This window comes from Mauremys mutica, chromosome 9, assembly GCF_020497125.1.
Source record: "Mauremys mutica isolate MM-2020 ecotype Southern chromosome 9, ASM2049712v1, whole genome shotgun sequence".
Classification (NCBI taxonomy): domain Eukaryota; kingdom Metazoa; phylum Chordata; order Testudines; family Geoemydidae; genus Mauremys; species Mauremys mutica.
The window spans coordinates 415,707-438,876 of NC_059080.1; the positions used below are offsets into that span (position 1 = coordinate 415,707).

Genomic DNA, 23,170 nt, shown 5'->3' on the forward strand with positions numbered 1-23,170 from the left:
TTAGGCTCCTGGCTTACTCGGAGAATTGGCCCTGGAAAAAAATATTAAAATGCTGCCAACTCAATGAAAAACTTCCAGGGGATTGGATAGGGGAAGGGGGCTGAATTTATTTTCATGCCTAGGGCCCCAGGTTAGCTTAATCCCACCATGCAATTCAGTGCAGTTTGGTATCAGCTAATGGGCAGAATTTGCATCCCCTTCCACATTTTCAGGCACCATCTATTAATTGGCTATGGTTTTCTACATGCAGCTGAATGCTGCTGACTCAGGCTGGCATTTCCAAGAGTCGGGGAATCAGCTAGAGCAACTGGCTCACTGGAAATCCCAGTAGTTCAACTTCTGTTACCTGACACAAGGGAAAGGAAACGTTGTAACAAGATTGAGGAAAACAGCTCAAATCTCAGCTCACTAACTCCTAGAAAACAAATCCACTTACCCTCAGCGTTCTTATTGGCATCAAATCTTTGCCCACAGCCCTTGTTGTAACACAGCAAAGCCATTTCCAAGGCTCGAACAATTGTAACTCCTGCCTTGTGGTGCAAAGGGCCTGTGCACACTTTCCTGTCCCTGCACTGATTAATTACATTGCTCTGCCTTGTTGCTCTGTTAAGGCTGCATCAGAGAGAGGCTGGAAGGAGAGATGGGCTGGGTCTATCTTTAGGCACAGCCAGAGAGGGGCGGTCTGGGAATCAGAGAGCAGCCCAAAGATGGGCACACAGGCCCAGCAGCTGAGCTGGCTGGACATGTCTGTCAGCTTCAAGTGTCACTGTCTGAGCAGACATTTCTGTCCTGCCCCCCTCCTGAGAGGGGAGGGCCCACAGCAACTGCAGGCGGGGAAAGGAACAAAATAAGAAAGAAGCCAAATTTATCCCTAGTGCAAGCCCACAAACTTCTATGCCCTGGTGTGAAGAATGACATAATCCCTGTGCTAGGAAGGCAGCTGCTGCAGCTAAGGTTATGTTCAGTCAAAAGGCCTTTCTTTGTCCTAATCAGTGACTCCACTGCACAATCACTCATCTTGCAGCAGCACAATTTTTCCAATGATCCACTCAGTCTGACTTTTGGGAAACCAAGCTGGGTTCTTCTTCTCCCTGCCCCGCCACCCCTGAGAAGAATGTAGCTAGTGAATCTGTTGTGGAGTCCAGCACATCCATTTATGTGAATGTGAACAGTAAGCAACGGTTGATGTTATTTATTACACGTACCGTGTCATTGGTGGGGGGGTGGAGGAACATCCTTAGACTAGCAGACAAACAGTTTAAATGACCTGCTTAAAGCACAGGTTCAATCCCAGTGCAGGTGTGTAGCCAGGCAATATTAGAACAAGGCTTAGGCAGGTGTTACTTTGACATTAACATTTTCTAATCATATCCCTACTTTTAATTCCTTACACAGCGACAAGGAAGAGACTAGGTTATGAGGCAATACATTTAAGTATCCTGAACTTTACTAATAGGGAAAAGAATATTTCCAGCAAGTGATTCTAAGTCTCAACCGTGGTGTATGGAAATATTTGGCCAAGGACACGGCAGGGTTCAGATAATCCAAACGCTACAGAAAGAACCAAAGGTTTCTAGCAAACCAAGGGAAGAGACATTCCAGAAGGTCCCAAGAGCATGCGTCGAGCCTCCAGAGAGACACAGCTGTTCCAATGATTAAGGAGGCTGGGGGAGGAAGGTGCCGGCTATTACTAGATACATAGATGTCAGTGTACAAAGGCACCAGATGGACTTTAGCAAAGCACCTCAGACAGGGTCTCGTGAAATCCAGCCTGGATGGAATGTGCTGTGATAGAGACGGCAGTGTCCAGCATGTGCTTGGGAGACCTCACTGAATTCAGTGTAAGTATCTTTGGGGTTCATTGTATTAAATGCAAAGTTTATGTATTATTGTGGGCCAGGATTGTATGTAACCTCTTGTAAAGGATTCACTCACTGCAGGAGCGCTGCCTCATGGCCAGACATGGCATAGCAACTGTCTTCCCATATGGCTGCTCTATCACTGCAGTGGTCTCTCTCCCCACAACTTGTCCCTCTGGACAGGTCATGCTTTAGTCCACCCCTCCCAGGGTAAAGGAGCATCTAATGACCTTACAGCAGGTCTTCTGTCTGCCTCTGGGCTCTTTATACCCCTTACCTCATGGGGTTTCACCCCACCTTTCTCATTGGTTGGTAGGGGAACCCAGGCCCACCCTCTGCTCTGGGTTGCAGCCCAGGACCCGCTGGCTGGCAGCCAAGGGTCCCTCAGAGTCCTTGCTGCCCCCCAGGACCACTTCCTACCTCTTCTATACCCCACTGAGTGACTGAAGACTCTCCCACTGCAGCTCCTTTCTGCTGCAAATTTCCTAGCTTTTTAAGCACCACCCAGCCCCTCCCCAGCTGTGCTCCATCATCAGTCAGGCCCACATTAATCCATTCAGGGATTGTGTGGAGTACACACCCCATTGCACCTCTCTAGGGGGGAGATATGATCTGAGGCCTGCAAGTTCAAAGGACTACCACTGAAAATGTGCCAGACAAGAATGGACTTTTGGACAAGAATAGACAATAAGCGTTAAGTGGGTTTCCTGTGGAGTACCTGGAAGGCGGGGGGAGGGTTGCTTAATGCAAATTCCCCACTTCTGGTTATGCACAAACCCTGCCTTTTGAAGCTATGCCCTGAGAGGCGGGTCTTTGTCTGCTGGTTACCTGTTCCCGAAGATTAGAGATCAAAGGCCCAAGCTGTATAAAGAAACAGATGAACTGCCCAGCTGGTTGTTCTGGTTCAGAATTTGAGATAGTCATTAACTTGCAGCCCTGTGCGTTTTGAAAGACTGATGCCCACCAGAACTTGCAGCTGGAGACGGAGGACTGCCGTTGAGCATTTAGAATGTGTGAGGGTTTTTTATTGTTTTCTCTGTAATGCTTTCACCTTAAGAATAAATGTGCTTGCTTAGAAAGATCTTTGTGGTGACTGGTGATTGCTGGTAATTACTCTGTTCGCAGCCTCAGGAGAGGAAGCAAAGCACAGATGCAATTTAGGAAGTCTCGCTTGCTGGGAATATCACAGTGTAGGCAAGGAACTCTGCAGCCTGGAAAAACTCCAGTCTGGAGGGAGAGAGACATGAGTCTCCACCCAAGAGAGGTGATAGATGATGATCTGGGAGCCTAGAGTGGATCCCTTGGTGGACCACAGAGGGGAAATACTGGTGCAGTTGCCCTGAACTGAGGGGTCCAGACAATCCAAAAGTTACAGAAATAACCAAAGGCTTTCACCAAACCAAAGGAAAAGACATTCTGCCTTAAGCATCTGCACTGATATGTAAGATCCAGTGAATAGGGGTGGCTGCTAGGAGGCAGGTGCTGTCTACTGATGGACATGCATACATCAGTGTACTAAGGGAACATATCTGGACTTCAGTAAAGCATTTCATACAGGTTCTCATGAAATCCAGCATGGGAGTATACTCTCTGGAGCTTCTTTGAACATTCCACTGTCATCACTGAGGTCACAGGAGAAAAGAGCAAATGTTATACAATGTTCTACAAGTCCCAGACTGAGTTTGCTCAGATTCTTCCTCCTCCTGATTCTCTAGTCCCAGAATCCCACCACTCTCCCCCATCAAAACAGAAAAACCCTCTCCAGATTAGAGATTTTAATTTATTGCTACAAAAATCTAGGAACATTTTATTTTCATTATATCTATGTACATAAAGACAAACATATCATATTAGACACCATTGCCTACTGGAGCATGCTTACTTCTCTGCTCCATTTCAGCAAACACAGGTCACCTGGGTTTGATCAGAAATGCAGATTAAAGAGTAGACTGTTAGAAAGGAGGCACACAGGGAACCCACTAGAGAAGTAAATCTATATGATTCAGTTTTGCATTGTCCAGGGGTTGAACCCTGTCCCCATCCCTTTGAAATGCCTGTGAACATAATATTACTCCTTAAATGCCAGCCTGCTGAGTGCCTGCTGACATCTGTCCTTCCCAGGCTGGGAGGTGTCAAAAGTCCAAAGGCACTGCGAACCATCCAGAAAGATTTGGCCACAGCAGGCAGAGAAAAGTCCCAAACTTAGTTCATGTTGCTTTATAATGCCACCTTCCAAATCAGGCCTTGACCTCTGACCTCAGGGTGTCCTATCAAGCAGGCCGGTTAGCTTTTTCCTCGTCATTTCATAGGCTAGGAAGAGGGCACCATTGGAGGGGAGAGCACGTATCACTGTGGGCACCAGTCCACAGTAAAGAGCCATGAAACCTACAACACAAACACCACAATCAGGTGAGCTCACCATGCCTGTGACAGACAAACAGAACGTCCCCTATGGAGCCCACAATGGCCTCAGCTTGGTGAGATTCTCAACCAGAGCAAGATATCAAGGGAAACCCTCCCAGGCAGGGGAGACCGAACCTGGGAAATGTCTACAGGCGAGTCTCATCTTACGCGGGGGTTCCGTTCCGTGGTTAGAGCGTAAAGCGAAAACCGTGTATAGTCAAAATTACATTGAGTTGAATGGGGCAGAATCGCCTGCACTACAGGTATAGTATTAAAATTGTTATTTTTCTCTTTTTTTGTTTTTGCCAACCGCGTAAAGCTGAAATTGCGCATGTTAAATGTGCGTAAGATGCGACAGACCTGTACATCCCCTTTTCGAGAACCCTAGGAGAACCAGAGATTCCAAGGCCAGAAGGGATCATTGTGATCATCTAGTCTGACCTTCTGTGTGACAATTCCCAAAAATAATTCTTAGAGACGATCCTTTACAGAAACATCCAATCTTGATTTAAAATGGTCAGTGATGAAGAATCGACCACCTTGGTAAGCTGTTCCAATGTTTAACTGACAAAATTTACACCTTATTTCCAGTATGAATTTGTCTAACTTCAGCTTCCAAGTGTTAGACCTTTCTCTGCTAGACTGAAGAGCACATTATCAAATATTTGTTCCCCATTTAGGTATTTATTAGACTGTAATCAAATCACCCCTTAACTTCTTTGTTAAGATAAATAGATTGAGCTTATTGAGTCTTGAAAATTAATGTTACTGGTCCAGAAAACTCTTTAGCCAGCTCTTTCAAAACTCTTGGATGCAAATAATTTGGACCTGCTGATTTTAAAATGTCTAACTTTAGAGATGGATTCAGTGAATGAAGCTGTCTGTGTGTCAGCTACCTTCTGTCCTCAAGATGTGAAGAAAGGAGAGCAGGAAGCCATCTTGCCGCCCTGCCATGGAAAGCACCTGGATCCGAGACTTCACTGAGTCAATGGGATAGACAGCCAGCCAGAAACAGGCTCCCCCCATCCCACCGCTCACTGTTAGGGGAAGAGAACCTAAAATTCAACACAGGGAGAGAGACCTCAGTGTGGAGAAGGGGAAAGTCATTGGGGAACTCCCAGACCCTGCAGAGAAATGCAAGCAACCAGCAGCACTGGGACTCAGGGGAACGAGACCAGGCCAGGCAAATTAATTACATGATTAGTGGCTGAAAGACCTGTCTGGAGTTTAGCTTTTGTCTTGGGGACAGGGAGTGGAGGAAGCAGTGCTAGGGAGCCTAATAAGTGCTGATGCCTCACCAAAGAGGTACTGGGCTTCCCAGGTCTCATTTCTCTGAGGTGCTTGTCTGGCCTCCCTCACTGTCGTGTCGGAGCACCTCACAATCACTAGTGTATTATCCCCACACACTTCTGAGGTATTGTCCCCACTGTACAATGGTGATTGAGGCCTGAGAAACGAAATGACTTGCTCAGGGTCTCACAGGAACTCTGCAGCAGAGCAGGGATTTGAACTCAGATCTCCCAAGTCCTAGGGTAGCATCTTAATTGCTGAACCAGCCTTCCTCTTGAACCACTGGACAATGCTTCCATCCCAGGACACCCCTAGAACCCTGCCCCCCTACCTCCTCAGTCACCCCCTGGTGAGCCCCATATCCTTGCTCACCCCCCGTAGTTACCATGCAGCAGCTCACTGGAAAGCCCAAGGGAAGTGAGTGTCTGTGCGGAGAAGCAGGGTTGTGTGTGGCTTGGCCTGGGAATGGCAGAAGGAGGGGGAAGAGAGCAGTGTGGGTGAAGCTCTTCTCTGATGACCCGTGCACAAGTTCAGCCCTGTGTCCCTCACGGCACCGCTTCCCTTCCTGGCCCCATTGCAAAGCTGTGCTCCTCCCATGTCCCCTCTCATAGAGCTTCATTCTTCCTGGGCTCCCCATGGGGCTTCTTATAGCTGCTTTCAGCAACTACCAGGACGGAGCAACAATTACCAGGTCTGGCAGGGGAGTCCATGTCAAAGCACAGGGGAGGTATAAAGGGGGTGATACATAACAATACAGATCACTCTCCATGTGACTAGCTATCAGCCATGCTACCTATTTATTAAATATGCTTTGAGGCGCATATCTCATCAGTGCAAACCATAAAAAGCAAGGAAATCAGCAGTTACATCTTTCCACAACTCCTCAAGTTCACCTTGTGCCTCTCAGTTTTCTTCTTTCCATCATCTGCAGCCCAGCCTCATCATGGGAATATATGTCATCCATACATCCAGCACTGAAACACAGCAACCTCTGAGCTAGAGCCCTGTGTGGGACAATTTTTAATCCTGCTCCTGTCCCACCTCGCAATACCCACTCCTACTCCCACCCACTCCCGCTATTATGGCAGCGGGTCCTGCGGGACCCATGGGATCCAGGTCCTGCTGCAGGGCTCTACTCTGAGGTGGAAGACCATAGATATTTAACAGCCCACAGCAACCCTTCAGCAAAGGACAGGAAGCAAAGAGAACTCCTGTATCCATTTGATACAGTGCAATTTAGGGTAGCAGAAAAAATGGTTATCTACCTTTCGTAACTGTTCTTTGAGATGTGTTGCTCATGTCCACATTGTGGACATTCTCTGTAAATAAAGAGGACTGAACAGAAGAAGTACCTGACTCATATAAACAATTTCTTGTTCAAATGGAAACAACTCAGCAAGGCCACAAATATTGGCTAACCACTTGGTCAAATAGGCAACACTGGTGTCAGCACTGGGATAGAATTTCCAAGGAGAGAAATTATGAGTTCATATTCCTGTGGAACCAAGATGGAAGAAATAATGGAAGTGCTTGCAGAAATCAGAGATGGCCAAAAGGAATTAAAACAAGATTTACGACAAGAGCTGAAGATGTCTCAAAAGAATTTAAAACAGAAGCTGGAGATTTAGTGAAAGGAATTAAGTGACATCTGGAGGTTGCCTAGCAATGACTGAGAGATGACCTGCTGCTGGAGATAAAATGTTCATCAGGGCAGCAGCTACAAAGTGTCTTGGCAATTTGGCAGCCCAACTACAGAAACTCTCAGTCTGGACTGGCAAGGTGGATCCAGGATGTGACCAGCAAGAGGAGAAGGAGGAGAGGGTATTCCGGGAACCAGGGAAGGTCAAAAAAGCTTTGGCCAACTTAGAACTTGCTAACACAGATAAGCAGCACTGAGGACTTTAGGAGCTAAAAAATTAGCTTCAGAAGGGAATCAAAAGGTCACAGGCCACAGGAAAAGCCATGTCGAGGAATCAGGCCAGCCAGAGAACTTGAGAAAGACAGGATATTTACAACAGTTCTCGATCCTGTTTGTAGCCCACACAGCCCCAGACAGGAGAGGTTGGATTGTTCCAACTCAAGTGGTACAAAATCCCACTATTTGTGAGGGGAAAACTCCCTGGGAGGCTTATGTAGCTCAGTTCAATTTCACAGCCCCAATGAATGGCTAGTGAGATCAATAGAGAGGGTGATTTCTAGCAGCCAACTTGAATGGCCCATCTCTGATGGTGCTGGAGGATTCACTCCCAGAAAATAAATGGAGTTATCTATATCTGGTGCAAGCATGGACGCCAGGTTTGTATAATTTTTGGTGGTGCCCAGAATGGGTCCAAGTCCCGCCCCCCCCACCACATTGTATGCCAATATATATATTTTTAAATAATGTAAAAGTGGACTGGAAACAGTAAGCATTTAACAGTTTCCCGATATTGCACAATGTGGTGTGTGGGTGTGTGGGAGATAAGGGCTCTGGCTGAGGGTGTGGGCTCTGAGGTGGGGCTGGGGATGAGGGGTTTGGTGAGGGGGGGCTCAGGGATGGGGCGTGGGGGGATGAGGGCTCTGGCTGGGCCTGAGGGGTTTGGGGTGTGGGAGGGGCTCAGGGCTAGGGCAGAGGGTTGGGATGTGGGGGTGCAGGCTCTGGGGTGGGGCCTGGGATGAGGAGTTCAGGGTGCAGGAGGGGAGACCTGACCCTGAACATTGGTGGAGCTGGGCCCCCGTGCTCTGAATATTGGTGGAGCATGGCCACCACAGGCCCATATAACTTGCCGCCTGTGGGTGCAAGCCCTTGACATCAGGTTTGGAGCTAGTCATCAACCTGAGCTAGCCAGGCACAGCTAAGAGCTAGAGGGAGTGTGGGGGAAAGAGACCACATGTAAGGAGATTAGTGTTCCTGGCATATCTAGATGCCAGGAGGACTTCAAGAATACATTAGCAATGCACCAAGTTATAGATGCTCAGATGGACGTGGATTTGCAGATCAAGATCAGTGAAAGAAGGCCAAGGTCACTCTGAGAGGTTGTGGAATTTGCCTCTGAACTTGACTCTTTCCTTGCAGCAGCCCACCAGAAGAGGAAGCAGAAGCTGGTGAGAAGGATGGAAGCTGATCACCAGGAACCCTGTAAGTGCAGCTTTGTGTCTAATATGCGTGATGGAAAAGGGGATTCTAATGTGGTTCATGACATTATTGAACAACTGAAAAAAATGCTTAATGTGGTTTATAAAAGAAAGGAAATTGGCAAAGATGCAAAAAACAAGGGAAGCCATTCAGTTAAATGCTGGTACTGTAAAAAAATTGGCTGCTAAAGGAAGGATTATTATACATCTAAGGCAGCCCAGGACAGAGCATCCTGAGAGTCTAATGAAAGTCCCTTATCCAGTTTGGGAAATGGGGGGACACCAAGCTGAAAGTCAAGTATCAGGGGGTAGCTGTGTTAGTCTGTATCCACAAAAACAACAAGGAGTCCGGTGGCACCTTAAAGACTAACAGATTTATTTGGGCATAAGCTTTTGTGGGCAAAAAAACTCACTTCTTCAGATGCATCAAAGTGCTGAAAGTGCAAACCTTGGAGGAACAAGAACTACTCCCACAGTTTTTTATTAGATCTGGCCAGTTGAACAACCACAATGGGAGTTTGGCTATTGATAGTGTAATAGGATCTGTGAAATGCACAAGAATAGCGGACACTGGCTCACACATAACAGTTATTAGACTAGACAAGCTGGTAATGTTAGGGAATAGGGAACCAAAAACTGATCTCAAATGGAGACAGTGATGGGAACATGCACTTATCCAAAAACGGGGAAAACTCGGTTTGAAAATTGAACCTCTGCAATTTGAGCAAGATGTTGGGTAGCTGAGCTAGTGAATGAGTGAGTTGCTGTTTTGGATTTTATTATGTCCAACAGCTGGAATCAATGCTAGGAAAGGAGTCCTACAAATTCAGTTTGGAAAGTCCCTTCAAAGAGGTGGCCCAGATTTTAAAAATTGTTTATAAACAATTAGTTTGCAGTGAACAAACTGTTCTGCCTCCAGGGAGTCAGAAACCATAACAACAACTACATGCTGTGGTAGCTTTCCAGCAAGGAAAGATGGGGATTAGTTGAGACCTGCATTAAGACCTATGATCTTGGGGGAAATTTTAGCTGCTAAAGTTATTGTGGATCTGAAGCAGGAATGGATTCCTGTTCATTTGCTAAATGCTTCTGACAAACAGTAAAAAAAGGGAACCATCATTGCAAAATGGGAACCAGCAGATCTAGTAAATGTGACTGTAGAAGAAAACAACAAGGGGAAGGAGATAAAGGTAAGTTCCCTGAATTTCAACTGGACTTGTTCCAATGCAGTACCTCATATTTAAATGAGAAGCAGTAGAATGATCTAAGACACTTTTTGGTTAGAAATCAGAGGTTATTCTCCAGTTCCATCAAAGGTAGAGATTGTAGTGCACTGGTCCAGCACAAGATTGATACTGGGGAAAACTGACCCATTATCAGCCACCTGACTATTTATCAGTTGCTAAGAGGGAAGAGGCTTTGCAGATCATTAAGGAAATGTATCACAAAGACATAATGGAGCCTTCAACCAGTCCTTGGGCTTCACTCATGGTTCTGGTTAAGAAAAAAGATGGCAACATCACATTCTATGTGGAATATAGAAAACTAAATTAAGTAACTTTGAAGGATTCTTACTCATTGCCACAAATAGGTGATAGTATGCTGCAGCAAATTCAGTCTGTTTTTCCGTACTGGATTTTAAAAGTGAGTATTGGCAAGTGAATCCAAAGGACAGGGAAAAGACTGCTTTCAGAACAGAACAGGACTTGTGGCAATTTAAAGTGATGGCTTTCAGCTTGTGTAATGCATCAGCCATGTTTGAGACACTTATGGAGAGGGTACTGCATGGCATGCCTCTCTCAAAATGTGTGTTATACCTAAATGATATCCCGGCACATGGAAAGACCTTTGAATAGAAACCAGTACATTTACAATTGGTCTGTGATAAGCTTAAAGCTGCCAGTCTGAAACTGAACCCAAAGAAATGTGAGTTGTTCCAAAAAAGTAACCTACCAGGCACACGCAGTCAGTGAGGGGGGAATTTCCACTGACAAAAAGAAAATTGAGGCTATGAAGAACTGGTCAGTTGCCCAGACACTAACAGATGTGCAGAGTTTTGAAGGACTTTTTGAAGGACTTTGCTCCCATTAAGAGTAGGGCTGTCAACCAATTAAAAAAATTAATTGTTAAACAGTAGAATACCACACTGTTAAACAGTAGAATACCATTTATTTTAAATATTTTTGGATGTTAACTACATTTTCAAATATATTAATTTCAATTACAACACAGAATACAAAGTGTACAGTGCTCACTTTATATTTATTTTAGATTACAAATATTTGCACTGTAAAAAACAAAAAAAAATTATTTTTCAATTCACCTCATACAAGACCTGTAGTACAATCTCTTCATCATGAAAGTTGAACTTACAAATGTAGAATTATGTAAAAAAACCCTGCATTTAAAAATAAAACAATGTAAAACTTTAGCGCCTACAAGTCCACTTAGTCCTACTCCTTGGTCAGCCAATCACTCAGACAAACAAGGTTGGTTACAATTTGTAGGAGATAATGCTGCCCGCTTCTTGTTTACAATGTCACCTGAAAGTGAGAACAAGCATTCACATGGCACTGTTGTAGCTGGCGTTGCAAGATATTTATGTGCCAGATGCGTTAAAGATTCATATGTCCCTTCATGCTTCAATCACCATTCCAGAAGACATGCTTCCATGCTGATGATGGGTTCTGCTTGATAACGATCCAAAGCAGTGCAGACTGATGCATGTTTATTTTCATCATCTGAATCAGATGCCACCAGCAGAACATTGATTTTCTTTTTTGGTGGTTTGGGTTCTGTAGTTTCCACATCAGAGTGTTGCTCTTTTAAGACTTCTAAAGGCATGTTCCACACCTTGTCTCTCTCAGATTTTGGACGGCACTTCATATTCTTAAACCGTGTGTTGAGTGCTGTAGCTATTTTTAGAAATCTCACATTGGTACCTTCTTTGCATTTTGTCAAATCTGCTGTGAAAGTGTTCTTAAAACGAACATGTATGGGCCATCATCCAAGACTGCTATAACATGAAATATATGCAGAATGTGGGTAAAACAGAGCAGGAGACATACAATTCTCCCCCCAAGGAGTACAGTCACAAATTTAATTGACGCATTATTTTTTTAACGAGCATCATCAGCATTGAAGCATGTCCTCTGGAATGGTGGCCGAAGCATGAAGGGGCATACGAATGTTTAGCATATCTGGCATGTAAATACCTTGCAATGCCTGCTACAAAAGTGCCATGCAAACGCCTGTCCTCACTTTCAGGTGACATTGTAAATAAGAAGCAGGCAGCAGTATCTCCCATCAATGTAAACAAACTTGTCTGTCTTAGCGATTGGCAGAATAAGAAGTAGGATTGAGTGGACTTGTTGGTGCTAAAGTTTTACACAGTTTTATTTTTGAGTGCAGTTATGTAACCAGAAAAAAAAATCTGCATTTGTAAGTTATACTTTCACAATAAAGAGATTGCACTTCAGTACTTGTATGAGGTAAAACTGAAAAATACTATTTCTTTTGTTTATCATTTTTATAGTGCATGTATTTGGAATAAAAATAATAATATAAAGTGAGCACTGTGCACTTTGTATTCTGTGTTGTAATTGAAATCAATATTGAAAATGTAGAAAAACAAAACAATTTTAATAAATTTCAATTGGTATTCTATTGTTATAAGTGCGATTAATTTTTTTAATTGTGATTATTATTTTTTTAGTTAATCGCATGAGTTAACTGCGATTAATTGACAGCCCACATTAAGACTTATTTGTGGGTTTGCCAATATTGTAAAACCATTGCATAAGCAGGGAGAGAAAGTGAAACTATTTCATCAGCAGAGTATGAGGTAGCATTTTCTGAACTGAGAAGAGCTCTTGTGTATGCTCCTGTCTTAGCCTATCCATGTTTCAAAGCCCCTTTCATGTTTGACACAGATGCCAGTGCTTATGGATTAGGAGCGGTATTGGCACAAGCACAGAAAGGACTTGAGAGGGTGGTGGCTTATTACAGCAAAAGTGTAAGTTCTCCAGAAAGAAATTATTGCACCAGCTGAAAGGAACACCTGGCAATGATTAACTGTATAGAACATTTCCATCACTATCCAGATGGGAGAAAATCTGTGGTCAGTGCAAACCTGCAATAGCTATTTAGACTCAGGAGCCCTGAGGGACAACTGGCCAGGTGGTTGGAAAAGCTGCAATGTTATTGATTTCACAGTCACACCTATGCCTGGGCACAAGCATGACAATGCTGATGCTTGTCCAGACAGCCCTGTTGGGTGGATAACTGCAAACACTGCCTAAGCATGACAGCAAGGAATTAGTGGCTCAAAGGTCTGAGTGTGCTTAGAAAGACAAGGCTGTTTCCTCTCTCCCATCATCTGAAGAAGTCCTAATGTTCCTGGTCCATCCACTAGGATAGTGGCAGTGGGCTGGAATAGACTCCAGACCAGTTAAAGCCTTTTGAAGAGAGACTCCTGATATCAGAATAATGTTTGATTGGAAAATCAATTGGCAAACGCAGCCACCGTGGAATGACTATCACAATAAAGGCTTTATGATGATACTAGGAATGCTGGGAGTTCAAAGATGAAATATTGTCTAGGAGACAGGAGAAACCAGTGGTGGTTGGTTCGGGTACCAGATGCATTGGCAAAGGAGGTTCTGAGGGTATGTCATGATTTTAAAGTTGCTGGACATTTTGAGGTTACAAAAACTTTGGCTAAACTAAAAGAGAATTTCTCTTGGGCAAAATGCAGGCAGGATGCAGGATACTGGTGCAGGATATGTGATGCCTGCATTACAAAGAAGGGTCTCCCTAAGATAGGGAGAGCCCCAATGCAGCCGTATCTCATAGGCCCCAATGGAACACATTGGTGTTGATGTGCTGGGCCTGGCCTGGGGCAGAGGCTGGCAATCACCATGTGTTGGCTTTCACAGACTACTTTACAAAGTGCCCTGAAGTTTATCCAATAAGGAACCCAAGGGGCTGTAACAGTAGCAGAAGTTCTAGTAAAATAATCCTTCACCAGATTTGGGGTTCCCAGTACTGCTGGGTGAATAATTGAGTTTTGGTTCTTGGCAGGTCTGGAAAATCTAAACATTTTGTTTCTGGGCATTTTAAAAGGGCTAGATTCACAATCATCATCATCAGCAGCCACTATTGCTGCCTCCATTATATATTTTAACCAGTTGTTTAGAGCAGTGGCTCTCAACCTTCCCGGACTGCTGTGCCCCTTTCAGGAGTCAGATCTGTCTTGCATACCCCAAGTTTCACCTCACTTAAAAACTACCTGCTTACAAAATCAGACATAAAAATACAAAAGTATCACAGCACAGTATTACTGGAAAAAAAAATTGGAGATATACCTATCTCCTAGAACTGGAAGATGACCTTGGAAGGTCACTGAGTCCAGCACCCTGCCTTCACTAGTAGGACCAAGTACTGATTTTTGCCCCAGATCCCTAAGTGGCCCCCTTAAGGATTGAACTCATAACCCTGGGTTTAAGCAGACCAAAGCTCAAACCACTGAGCTATCCCTCCCCCTTTCTCATGCTATTTTCTCATTGCTACCATATAACTATAAAATACATCAATTGGGATATAAATCTTGTACTTACATTTCAGTGTCTAGCATACAGCAGTACAAACAAGTCATTCCCCGTATGAAATTTTAGGTTGTACTGACTTCACTAATGCTTTTTATGTCGCCCATTGTACAAGTAGGCAAATATCTAGGTGAGTTGATGTAACCTCAGCAGAACTCTGCATATCACCACAGGTACATGTGCCCCTGGTTGAGAACCACTGAGCTAGGGCACTTACCTAGGCTGTGGAAGACCTGGGTTCAAGTGCCCCCTCAGCCTGAGGTGGAGCAGGGACCTGAATTTAGGTCTCCCATATTGGAGTAGTGTGTCCTAGCCAGGGAGGGTTCTGATGTGGCTCTCTCCTGCTGAAGTTGTTCCACTGTGGATAACTAGTCACTGGAGTAAGGACATGATCCCACATCTGCCAGCTCTCAGGTGAGTGCCCAAACCAGCAGGCTAGAGTCATTCTCACTCTCCTTCCCTGGCCCAATGATGATTACATTATTCCCCTTCAACAAGGGAGACAGAGGGATTCACCCCAGATTATGCTATACATAACATTGGAGGATAGCTTATGACAAAATAAAAAAACCCTGGGATGTAAGGTCATATGGGGAAACTTTTAAAAGAGAGGACCTGGTCTGGTTCCACAATCCTCTGAGAAGAAAGGGTGGGTGGTCTAAGCTAGATATACCTTGGGAGGAACCCTATACGGTACTGGGAGTGGGACCCAGGACTAAACCCAAAGTTATCCATAGTTGCCATGACAGAAGGCATCAGGGAGACAGAACATCCACTTGGCTGCCCCAGAAAGTGAGAATGTAGCTGTGGAACCTGAGGCTGGAAGAGTTGTGATAGAGAAGAATTCCCCATTAGAACAAAATTAGCAGAGTCTGTCCCAGCCAGCAGACTCCACAGAAACACAGATGCTTGTCAGAAGCTAGCTGGAAGCAGCCCCTCCTCAGTGTCTGAGAGGAAATTGGGCAGGGTGAGAAAAGCTCCAAAGAGCTTTATATGGGAGTAGCACTGATTCAAGTCACTGCTGTGAAAACCTCCTGATGGAAAGACAATATGTAAAGAGTTAAGATTGTATCATTTGTACATGTGTTAAATTGTTTCTTTTCCTTCTGTCTGGTATGGGTCATGCCAGACCTTTCATTTTGGCTTCCATTGGGATGATAGGTGATGCTGAAGGCTCATCTATACTTAAATCGCTGCTGTAGTGCTTCAGTGAAGACTCTACCTACACCAATGGGAGGGCTTCTCCCATTGGGACAGCTAATTCATCTCCCCATGAGAATTCTCCCATCGACCTAGCACTGTCTACACCGGGGGTCTGGTCGGTTTAACTGCGTCATTCAGGGGTGTGGATTTTTCACACCTCTGAGCAACATAATTATACCAAGCTAATTTCCTAGTGCAGACCAGGCCTGAGATGAGGTGGTATGCTGGAGGGCTACGGGGGCTGCCGGCTGGCATGTTTGATCTGTGGGCAATCATAGACATTGCTGAACCTGATTAACATGCTAGCTACTTTTCATTCAGGCTAAACTGGAGAAGCATTTAAGCTCCTTTGTGAAGTAAGATAGCTGGAACAAAAGAATCATAGAATCATAGGACTGGATGGGACCTTGAGAGGTCATCTAGTCTAGTCCCCTTCACTCATGGCAGGACTAAGTATTATCTAGAGTAGACCATCCCTGACAGGTGTTTGTCTAACCTGCTCTTAAAAATCTCCAATGATGGAGATTCCACAACCTCCCTAGACAATTTATTCCAGTGCTTAACTACCCTGACAGTTAAGAAGTTTTTCCTAATTTCCAACCTAAACCTCCTTTGCTGCAATTTAAGCCTATTGCTTCTTGTCCTATCCTCAGAGGTTAAGAAGAACAATTCTCCCTCCTCCTTGTAAAAACCTTTTATGTACTTGAAAGCCACCAGCCAAGGTGCTGGACCATGTAGGAAGGCCTGAACAAGAACTAGTTCAGGGAAAATAAGAGGGGTTTCCCTTGGACTGATTGAAAATACAAAGATTGTGCCATTGATTGGTGGAACTGTGTGTGTTGTCAGGAGAAAACCAGAGAAACACTGTTAGCATGACCCTGAGAGGGAGCAGAGAAAGAGCTTCTTTTGAGCACAGAACTCTCTGGAGAAACAGGATTGGATTTCTGGGCAAAGAAAGTGCCACTTATTGTTTGATGCTATGGTGTTCAGGGAAACATGACTTTCTAGGCAATCTTTGTAAATAAACAGATTTGCACCAAAGAAATCCCTGACTTGTATAATCAATTTCTCCTCCTAATGAAAATACTTGGTTAAGAACCTGCTTGGGCCGAGGGGCAATGTTATAAATAAAAACCTGGGGAGTTAAAATCTTCCAGGAGGGTTGGAACCTGGGATTGTGACATGTATGGATTGCTTCTGAAGTTCCACATCCTCTCCTTCAAATTGATTTGGTGTCCATCTACTAGTACCAGGGACTCCCCCTTGTCCAGTCTGCATAAAGTGTTTCTGCTTCTGTCACCTGTCTGAAGCGCATAGCTCTGTAGCACAACACTACCCCTGGAGTGGTCAGAGCTGTATCGATATTGGTCACTATTTCATTGCGAAAACAATCAGATCCTAGTTCTGTCCTTGCTCAAAACGATACAATTCCTCACCACTCCTCTGCAAAGGCCATAAGGCTGAAACTCCCTTTATCTTGCCCACATCCAACTCTACTCACCCAGATCCTCCTTGCATTGGCCAGCCTGGGTGAAAAAGCTTCTACTGACTTCATAGCCACCAAAGAAGAAGAAGTAGCCAGGCACCTCCCGTAGCCAAGTACTGGTCAGGCCCTGGAAAAATCCCAGCAGGCCCTCAGATTGAAAGATATTTTTCACAGTAGCCCAGGTAGAGCTGCAAGAGAGAACACAGGCAATGTACCCAAACAAGGACCATCACGGCCAGAATGAAAACATAACCACACTCAGCATTACCTTTACCAACCCAAGATGATCAGTCAACCTAGAACCATGCCATATTACCCCAAATTCTCACGGAGAGTGAATCCCAGATTCGTTTTCCAGGCCAAACTGGGCACATTCCAGCATGTCCTGCTAGAGGCAGAATTTGAGGTGGAAGGAAGAAAGGAGCAGGGGGACTTGGTTTAAACTAATGTATCAGAGTGGGCTCTGGCATATCATCCACTGACCTCCCTTGCTCCCTCATCTGCAAATGTTCTCCACAAATTGTCCTTTGGAAACATGGGATTAATTTGAAACATAGGCACAAAAATGGGGAAGCTGGGTAGCCTGGCAACTGCAGCAGCTATGATCTGCACTGTGCCATGGGAGAGATGTTGGCCGACAGCTCAGCCACAATACAGTGGCCAGGAAGGAGAGGAGGATGTTTGGTTGTGATAGAGCAGGGGTCGGCAACCCTTCAGAAGTGTAAAAAGCAGCAAAGAGTCCTGTGGCACCTTATAGACTAACAGATGTATTGGAGAATAAGCTTTCGTGGGTGAATACCCACTTCGTCAGACGCTACCCCCTGATACTTGACCTTCAGAAGTGGTGTGCCAAGTCTTCATTTATTCACTCTAATTCAAGGTTTTGTGTGCCAGAAATACATGTTAATGTTTTTAGAAGGTCTCTTTCTATAAGTCTATAATATATAACTAAACTATTGTTGTATGTAAAGTAAAGAAGGTTTTTTAAATGTTTAAGAAGCTTCATTTAAAATTAAATTAAAATGCAGAGCCCGCCGGACCAGTGGCCAGGGTGAGTGCCATTGAAAATCAGCTCACCTGCCGCCTTCGGCACACGTTGCCTATCTCTGTGATAGAGGAAGGTTTCGGGTATGCTGTGTCATGCAGACCCACAGGCAGGCAGTCTGGCCAGGAGGGACAGAAGGAAGCTGCAGGGTCCCGCCCAGTAAGCACCTCCTAAGGAATGTGTTTACATTGTCTGGGTTTAGCACCAAGCCAGCTCTAGTCAGCTGGGCAGTGTGACACCCTCATCTTGCTGGGAAAGAGGAAATTCAGACCTGCTGCCTCACTCACAAACCTTCCACCAGGGCTGTGTGTGACGCGTGTAATTCACCAAAGCCTGGTCTGCTTCCCACGGCTGTGACGTACCTGTGATGGGCTAGTGCTGTTCGCCTGGTGACCTTCATCTCATGTAAGGCCTGCATGCGGCATTTCACTAGCTCCGCAGGGCACAGCACCATAGAGGAAAAGACAGAGGAGAACGAGCCGGCAAGCGCACTCTGCAGGTCACTGGCACCACAGGGCCCGAGAACACAGCTGTTAGAGCCGAAGCTCACCCCACACAGGCCCAGGCTCTGCAGAGGGCAGAGCAGAGGCCCTCATCACCACTACCCTAGAGGAGGAGCGTGACCTGCCTCCCCAACCCTGACTATCCCCTTGCTCAGGGACATCCCCACAGCCTTCTCCTGGCCTATCACAGATGGAAAACGTGGGTGACTCGGCTTCCCCAAATGGCGTCCCCCCAAATGCTGCCCAACTGGCGCCCCCCCGGGGGGCTTACAGCAGCCTCGCCACACAGCCCCACCCCCTCTGGCGTCCCCATGCCGCACACCCACAGGGCCAGGCCATACCTCAGCTCCAGCACACTGCTCAGTCCAAACAGCTGCCTCACCAGCTGCTGGCAGAAGCCATAGCAAGCGAAGAGCACTGCATTCTCTGCCACGCTAGCAAGCAGGGCGGGGGTGGTGCCCTGGTACAGCCCGGGCAGCCCTTCCTGCTGGTACGTCCGGACTGAGCAGTCAAAGAAACCCCGGTACATGGTGGGGAAGGTCTGCATCTTCACCTTGATTGTGTCAAAGGGCTGCCCGCTCACCACACATGCCACCCCGCCTGCAGAGACAAACCCACAGTCACCTCAGTGCCCCCTTAGCCTGTAGATAAACCTCAGCATTAAGCATCTTCGCATAACGGTGTATCATTTTCATCTGACTTTGTATTGTGCCTCTTCATATAACCTTGTATTAAGTCTTTCCATATGTAACCTCTACTTTCATACAATTTTGTATCAAGTCCTTTGATATAGGAACTTTGTATCAAATCTTTATATAGGAACTTTGTATTGAGCTTCGGTATAATGTTATCGCCCCTAAGGATAGTTAAGGTAGAAGAAAAATGTCTTTTCGCTAGGAGTAGAATAAGATCTCCCCACCTTGTAACGATTGCCCTGTTGAATGAATAAGGGGTGAATGAGCAAGGCAGTGGAAGGCAGCACCTCCAGACAGCTGCAATAGTTGGAGAGGGGATAGAAGCCAGACCCAAGAACAATAAAACTTGTCAAGTGGGCTCATTAAAGAAGCGAGCACCTTCTTTTGAAAACACCCTCTTTGAAAATAAATGTGGCAGCATTAAGACAACACCAAGAAGGAAGCGCCACAGCTGACCAACTGACACAGACACTGATTTTGCATCTGGTATAGATTTGCATGAGAGGGAAGCTGCTATAAAATGTGAGGTGTCTTGCAGAGGATCCCAGGTTTCGTCTTGTCAACATCGGAGCATCAATCTGGATCGACAGAAGCCCAGCTCCTCCCCTCCCCCATCTAACTCACCTGGCCTGTGAAGTTAAAGGGAGCAACTACTTGGTAACAACAAGACAGAGAGAGAGAGAGAGTGTGTGTGTGTGTGTGTGCATGAGTGTAATATAGAGCATATGCCTATGCTACAGTGTTGGTTGATACATGTATTACCAGTAAATGTGGCACTTTGCATTATTGCCCCTGAAAAGATCCTGTGCAGCACTTTAAGTACAACATTTGCCCCTGCCCCAGGGGTAGAGCCTCAGAGCACCTCAGTGCCAGCACCTCACCCCCAGCCCACAGGGAAAATCCCCTGGGTACCTCAGTGCCCCCTTAACCCCTGCGTGGGGCAAAGCCCCCGGGTACCTCAGTGCCAGGTCTTCACACCCCCAGGGCAAAGCCCACGGGTACCTCAGTGCCAGTTCTTCACCCCCCCCCAGGGCAAAGCCCCCGGGTACCTCAGTGCCAGGTCTTCAGGCCCCAGGGTACCTCAGTGCCAGGTCTTCACACCCCCAGGGCAAAGCCCCCGGGTACCTCAGTGCCAGTTCTTCACCCCCCCAGGGCAAAGCCCCCGGGTACCTCAGTGCCAGTTCTTCACCCCCCAGGGCAAAGCCCCCGGGTACCTCAGTGCCAGTTCTTCACCCCCCCAGGGCAAAGCCCCCGGGTACCTCAGTGCCAGTTCTTCACCCCCCCAGGGCAAAGCCCCCGGGTACCTCAGTGCCAGTTCTTCACCCCCCCCGGGCAAAGCCCCCGGGTACCTCAGTGCCAGTTCTTCACCCCCCCCGGGCAAAGCCCCCGGGTACCTCAGTGCCAGTTCTTCACCTCCCAGGGCAAAGCCCCCGGGTACCTCAGTGCCAGTTCTTCACCCCCCCCAGGGCAAAGCCCCTGGGTACCTCAGTGCCAGTTCTTCACCCCCCCCAGGGCAAAGCCCCCGGGTACCTCAGTGCCAGTTCTTCACCCCCCCCCGGGCAAAGCCCCCGGGTACCTCAGTGCCAGGTCTTCACACCCCCAGGGCAAAGCCCCTGGGTACCTCAGTGCCAGTTCTTCACCCCCCCCCCAGGGCAAAGCCCCCGGGTACCTCAGTGCCAGTTCTTCACCCCCCCCGGGCAAAGCCCCCGGGTACCTCAGTGCCAGTTCTTCACCCCCCCAGGGCGAAGCCCCTGGGTACCTCAGTGCCAGTTCTTCACACACACCCCCAGGGCAAAGCCCCCGGGTACCTCAGTGCCAGTTCTTCACCCCCCCAGGGCAAAGCCTCCGGGTACCTCAGTGCCAGTTCTTCACCCCCCCAGGGCAAAGCCCCTGGGTACCTCAGTGCCAGTTCTTCACCCCCCCAGGGCAAAGCCCCCGGGTACCTCAGTGCCAGTTCTTCACCCCCCCAGGGCAAAGCCCCCGGGTACCTCAGTGCCAGTTCTTCACCCCCCCAGGGCAAAGCCCCCGGGTACCTCAGTACCAGTTCTTCACCCCCACCTAGGGCAAAGCCCCCAGGTACTTCAGTACCAGTTCTTCACCCCCACCTAGGGCAAAGCCCCCAGGTACCTCAGTGCCAGTTCTTCACCCCCACCCAGGGCAAAGCCCCCGGGTACCTCAGTGCCAGGTGCTGGGGGTTGTAAGTCTCCTCTTCCCACAGCTGAGGCGCCCAGGATTGCAGGTGTCCTCTGAGCTCGAATTCCTCCCTCCGATAAGTTTTAACTTGCTCCTGAACCAGGTCCTGCCTTATTTCAGGGATTCAGGTCCAACTCCTGCTGCCTTCCAGGCCTCCCCCCACTTCCTGTTGGGGCCTTGACCATGCATTTGGCTCGGGGTTCCCCTTCTCCCCAGCCGGGTATCTTGTCCTTCTGAGGAACCCAGATATGCTCCCAAATGATTCTACCAGCCAATGCCCTCCGCCCCTTGCAGAGGACGGGCCCCAGCTCCCAGACTCACCTGCTGCCCCTGCAGTGAGGTGAACCAGTGCCTGTACCAGTGGGTGGGACTTGGCTGCGTCTGCAGACATCTCAGCAAACTGGACCACGCTGGACCCTAGAGCAGGAACCAGGCTGCATATCAACCCACTCCCAGCTCAGTGATGCAGGGAGCAGGGCGGGCAGCAGAGAGCAGAAGCAACAGGCTTAAGAGGTCACCCTGCTGCAGAACCATATTGCTCGAGTCTTCCTTGTCCCCTTGGGAATCAAACAGCAACTCAGCGATATCTGGGTATTTGGGGTTGAGGACCGGGTGTAGTCTTTAAAGAGGGATTCGAGTTAGGGGTATAGGGATTGGGAAGTTTGTGGGGCTGTGAAGGAGGCTATTGTGGGTGCTGGGAGAGTACAAGGGCTGTGGGGTATGGAGGCTATTGGGGAGATTGTGGGAGACACAGGGACTGTGGGGATATGAGGGGGCTGTGGACACAGAGGCTGGAGGGCATGTAGGGCAGCTGGAGGGGGCACAGAGGTGGGGGGAGCTATTGGGTGGTGGGAGAGCATTGGGGAGGCTGTGGGACACAGAGACTATGAAGGGCATATGGACTGAGGCAACTAGGGAGGTTGGAGGGGGGCACAGGGCTGGTGGGAAGAGGCCTGGATGGGGGAGCAGGTCTGCCCCACTGACCTGGGTCTGAGCTGCAAGGAGTGGGTCAGGAAGTGGTTGTGGGCAGAGAAGTAGCCAGGGGCCCTGGGCACAACTCGGGATTGCTGAGGGGTGCTGCACTTCCCCAGTGCAGCTTGGGGTGCTGGGGCAATGGGTGAATGTAACAGGGTACCAGGGCGGATGGTATGTGTGGGGGTATCAGGGCAGAGGAGGGTAGTGGGAACCTGTGTAAAGGGGCAGCAGGACAGAGGGAGAGTGTGCAGCATTGGAGCGGGGCATAGAGGGGTTGTGAGTGTGTGTATGGGGTGTAGTGGGGCAGAGGGGGGTAGTGGGAGTGTGTACGGTGTGTAACGGGGCAGAGGGTGGGTAGTGTGTCTGAGTGTGGGGGGTGATATCGGGGCAGAGGGTGGGTAGTGGGAGTGTGTACGGGGTGCAGTGGGGCAGAGGGTGGGCAGCGGGAGTGTGTACGGGGTGCAGTGGGGCAGAGGGTGGGTAGCGGGAGTGTGTATGGGATGTGGGGCAGAGGGTGGGTAGTGGGAGTGTGTATGGGGTGTAGTGGGGCAGAGGGTGGGTAGTGGGAGTGTGTACGGGGTGTAGCGGGGCAGAGGGAGGTAGTGTCTGAGTGTGGGGGTGATATCGGGGCAGAGGGGGGTAGTGGGAGTGTGTATGGGGTGTAGTGGGGCAGAGGGTGGGTAGTGGGAGTGTGTATGGGGTGTAGTGGGGCAGAGGGTGGGTAGCGGGAGTGTGTATGGGATGTGGGGCAGAGGGTGGGTAGTGGGAGTGTGTATGGGGTGTAGTGGGGCAGAGGGT

The 23,170-nt window shown here is 47.7% G+C and overlaps 2 protein-coding genes across 4 annotated transcripts in view; both read right to left on the reverse strand.

The window, feature by feature from the left end:
• The window catches only part of ITGB1BP2 (integrin subunit beta 1 binding protein 2), a 28,134-nt gene extending 27,523 nt beyond the window's left edge, over positions 1-611 (reverse strand). For both annotated transcript variants that reach the window (XM_045030443.1, XM_045030441.1), the window contains exon 1: positions 437-611. In XM_045030443.1, coding sequence (XP_044886378.1) covers positions 437-500 — 64 coding nt within the window. In that variant the 5' untranslated portion in view covers positions 501-611. The remainder of the gene's footprint in view (positions 1-436) is intronic.
• Positions 612-3,323: 2,712 nt separating this feature from the next.
• On the reverse strand, positions 3,324-22,886 carry LOC123377476 (mitochondrial ornithine transporter 1-like). 2 transcript variants are annotated; one of them, XM_045030445.1, is made up of 6 exons: positions 21,719-22,866; positions 18,851-19,109; positions 18,369-18,509; positions 16,977-17,149; positions 5,159-5,317; positions 3,331-4,244 (listed from the first exon to the last, which is right to left on the reverse strand). In XM_045030445.1, the coding sequence occupies exons 1-6, from the start codon at positions 21,786-21,788 to the stop codon at positions 4,117-4,119; spliced, it is 930 nt and encodes a 309-aa protein (XP_044886380.1). In that variant the 5' UTR covers positions 21,789-22,866; the 3' UTR covers positions 3,331-4,116. The 2 variants fall into 2 exon arrangements, with proteins under 2 accessions (XP_044886381.1, XP_044886380.1); XM_045030446.1 differs by lacking the exon at positions 5,159-5,317 and having other exon boundaries at positions 3,324-4,244; positions 21,719-22,886.
• Between the last annotated feature and the right edge of the window lie 284 nt (positions 22,887-23,170).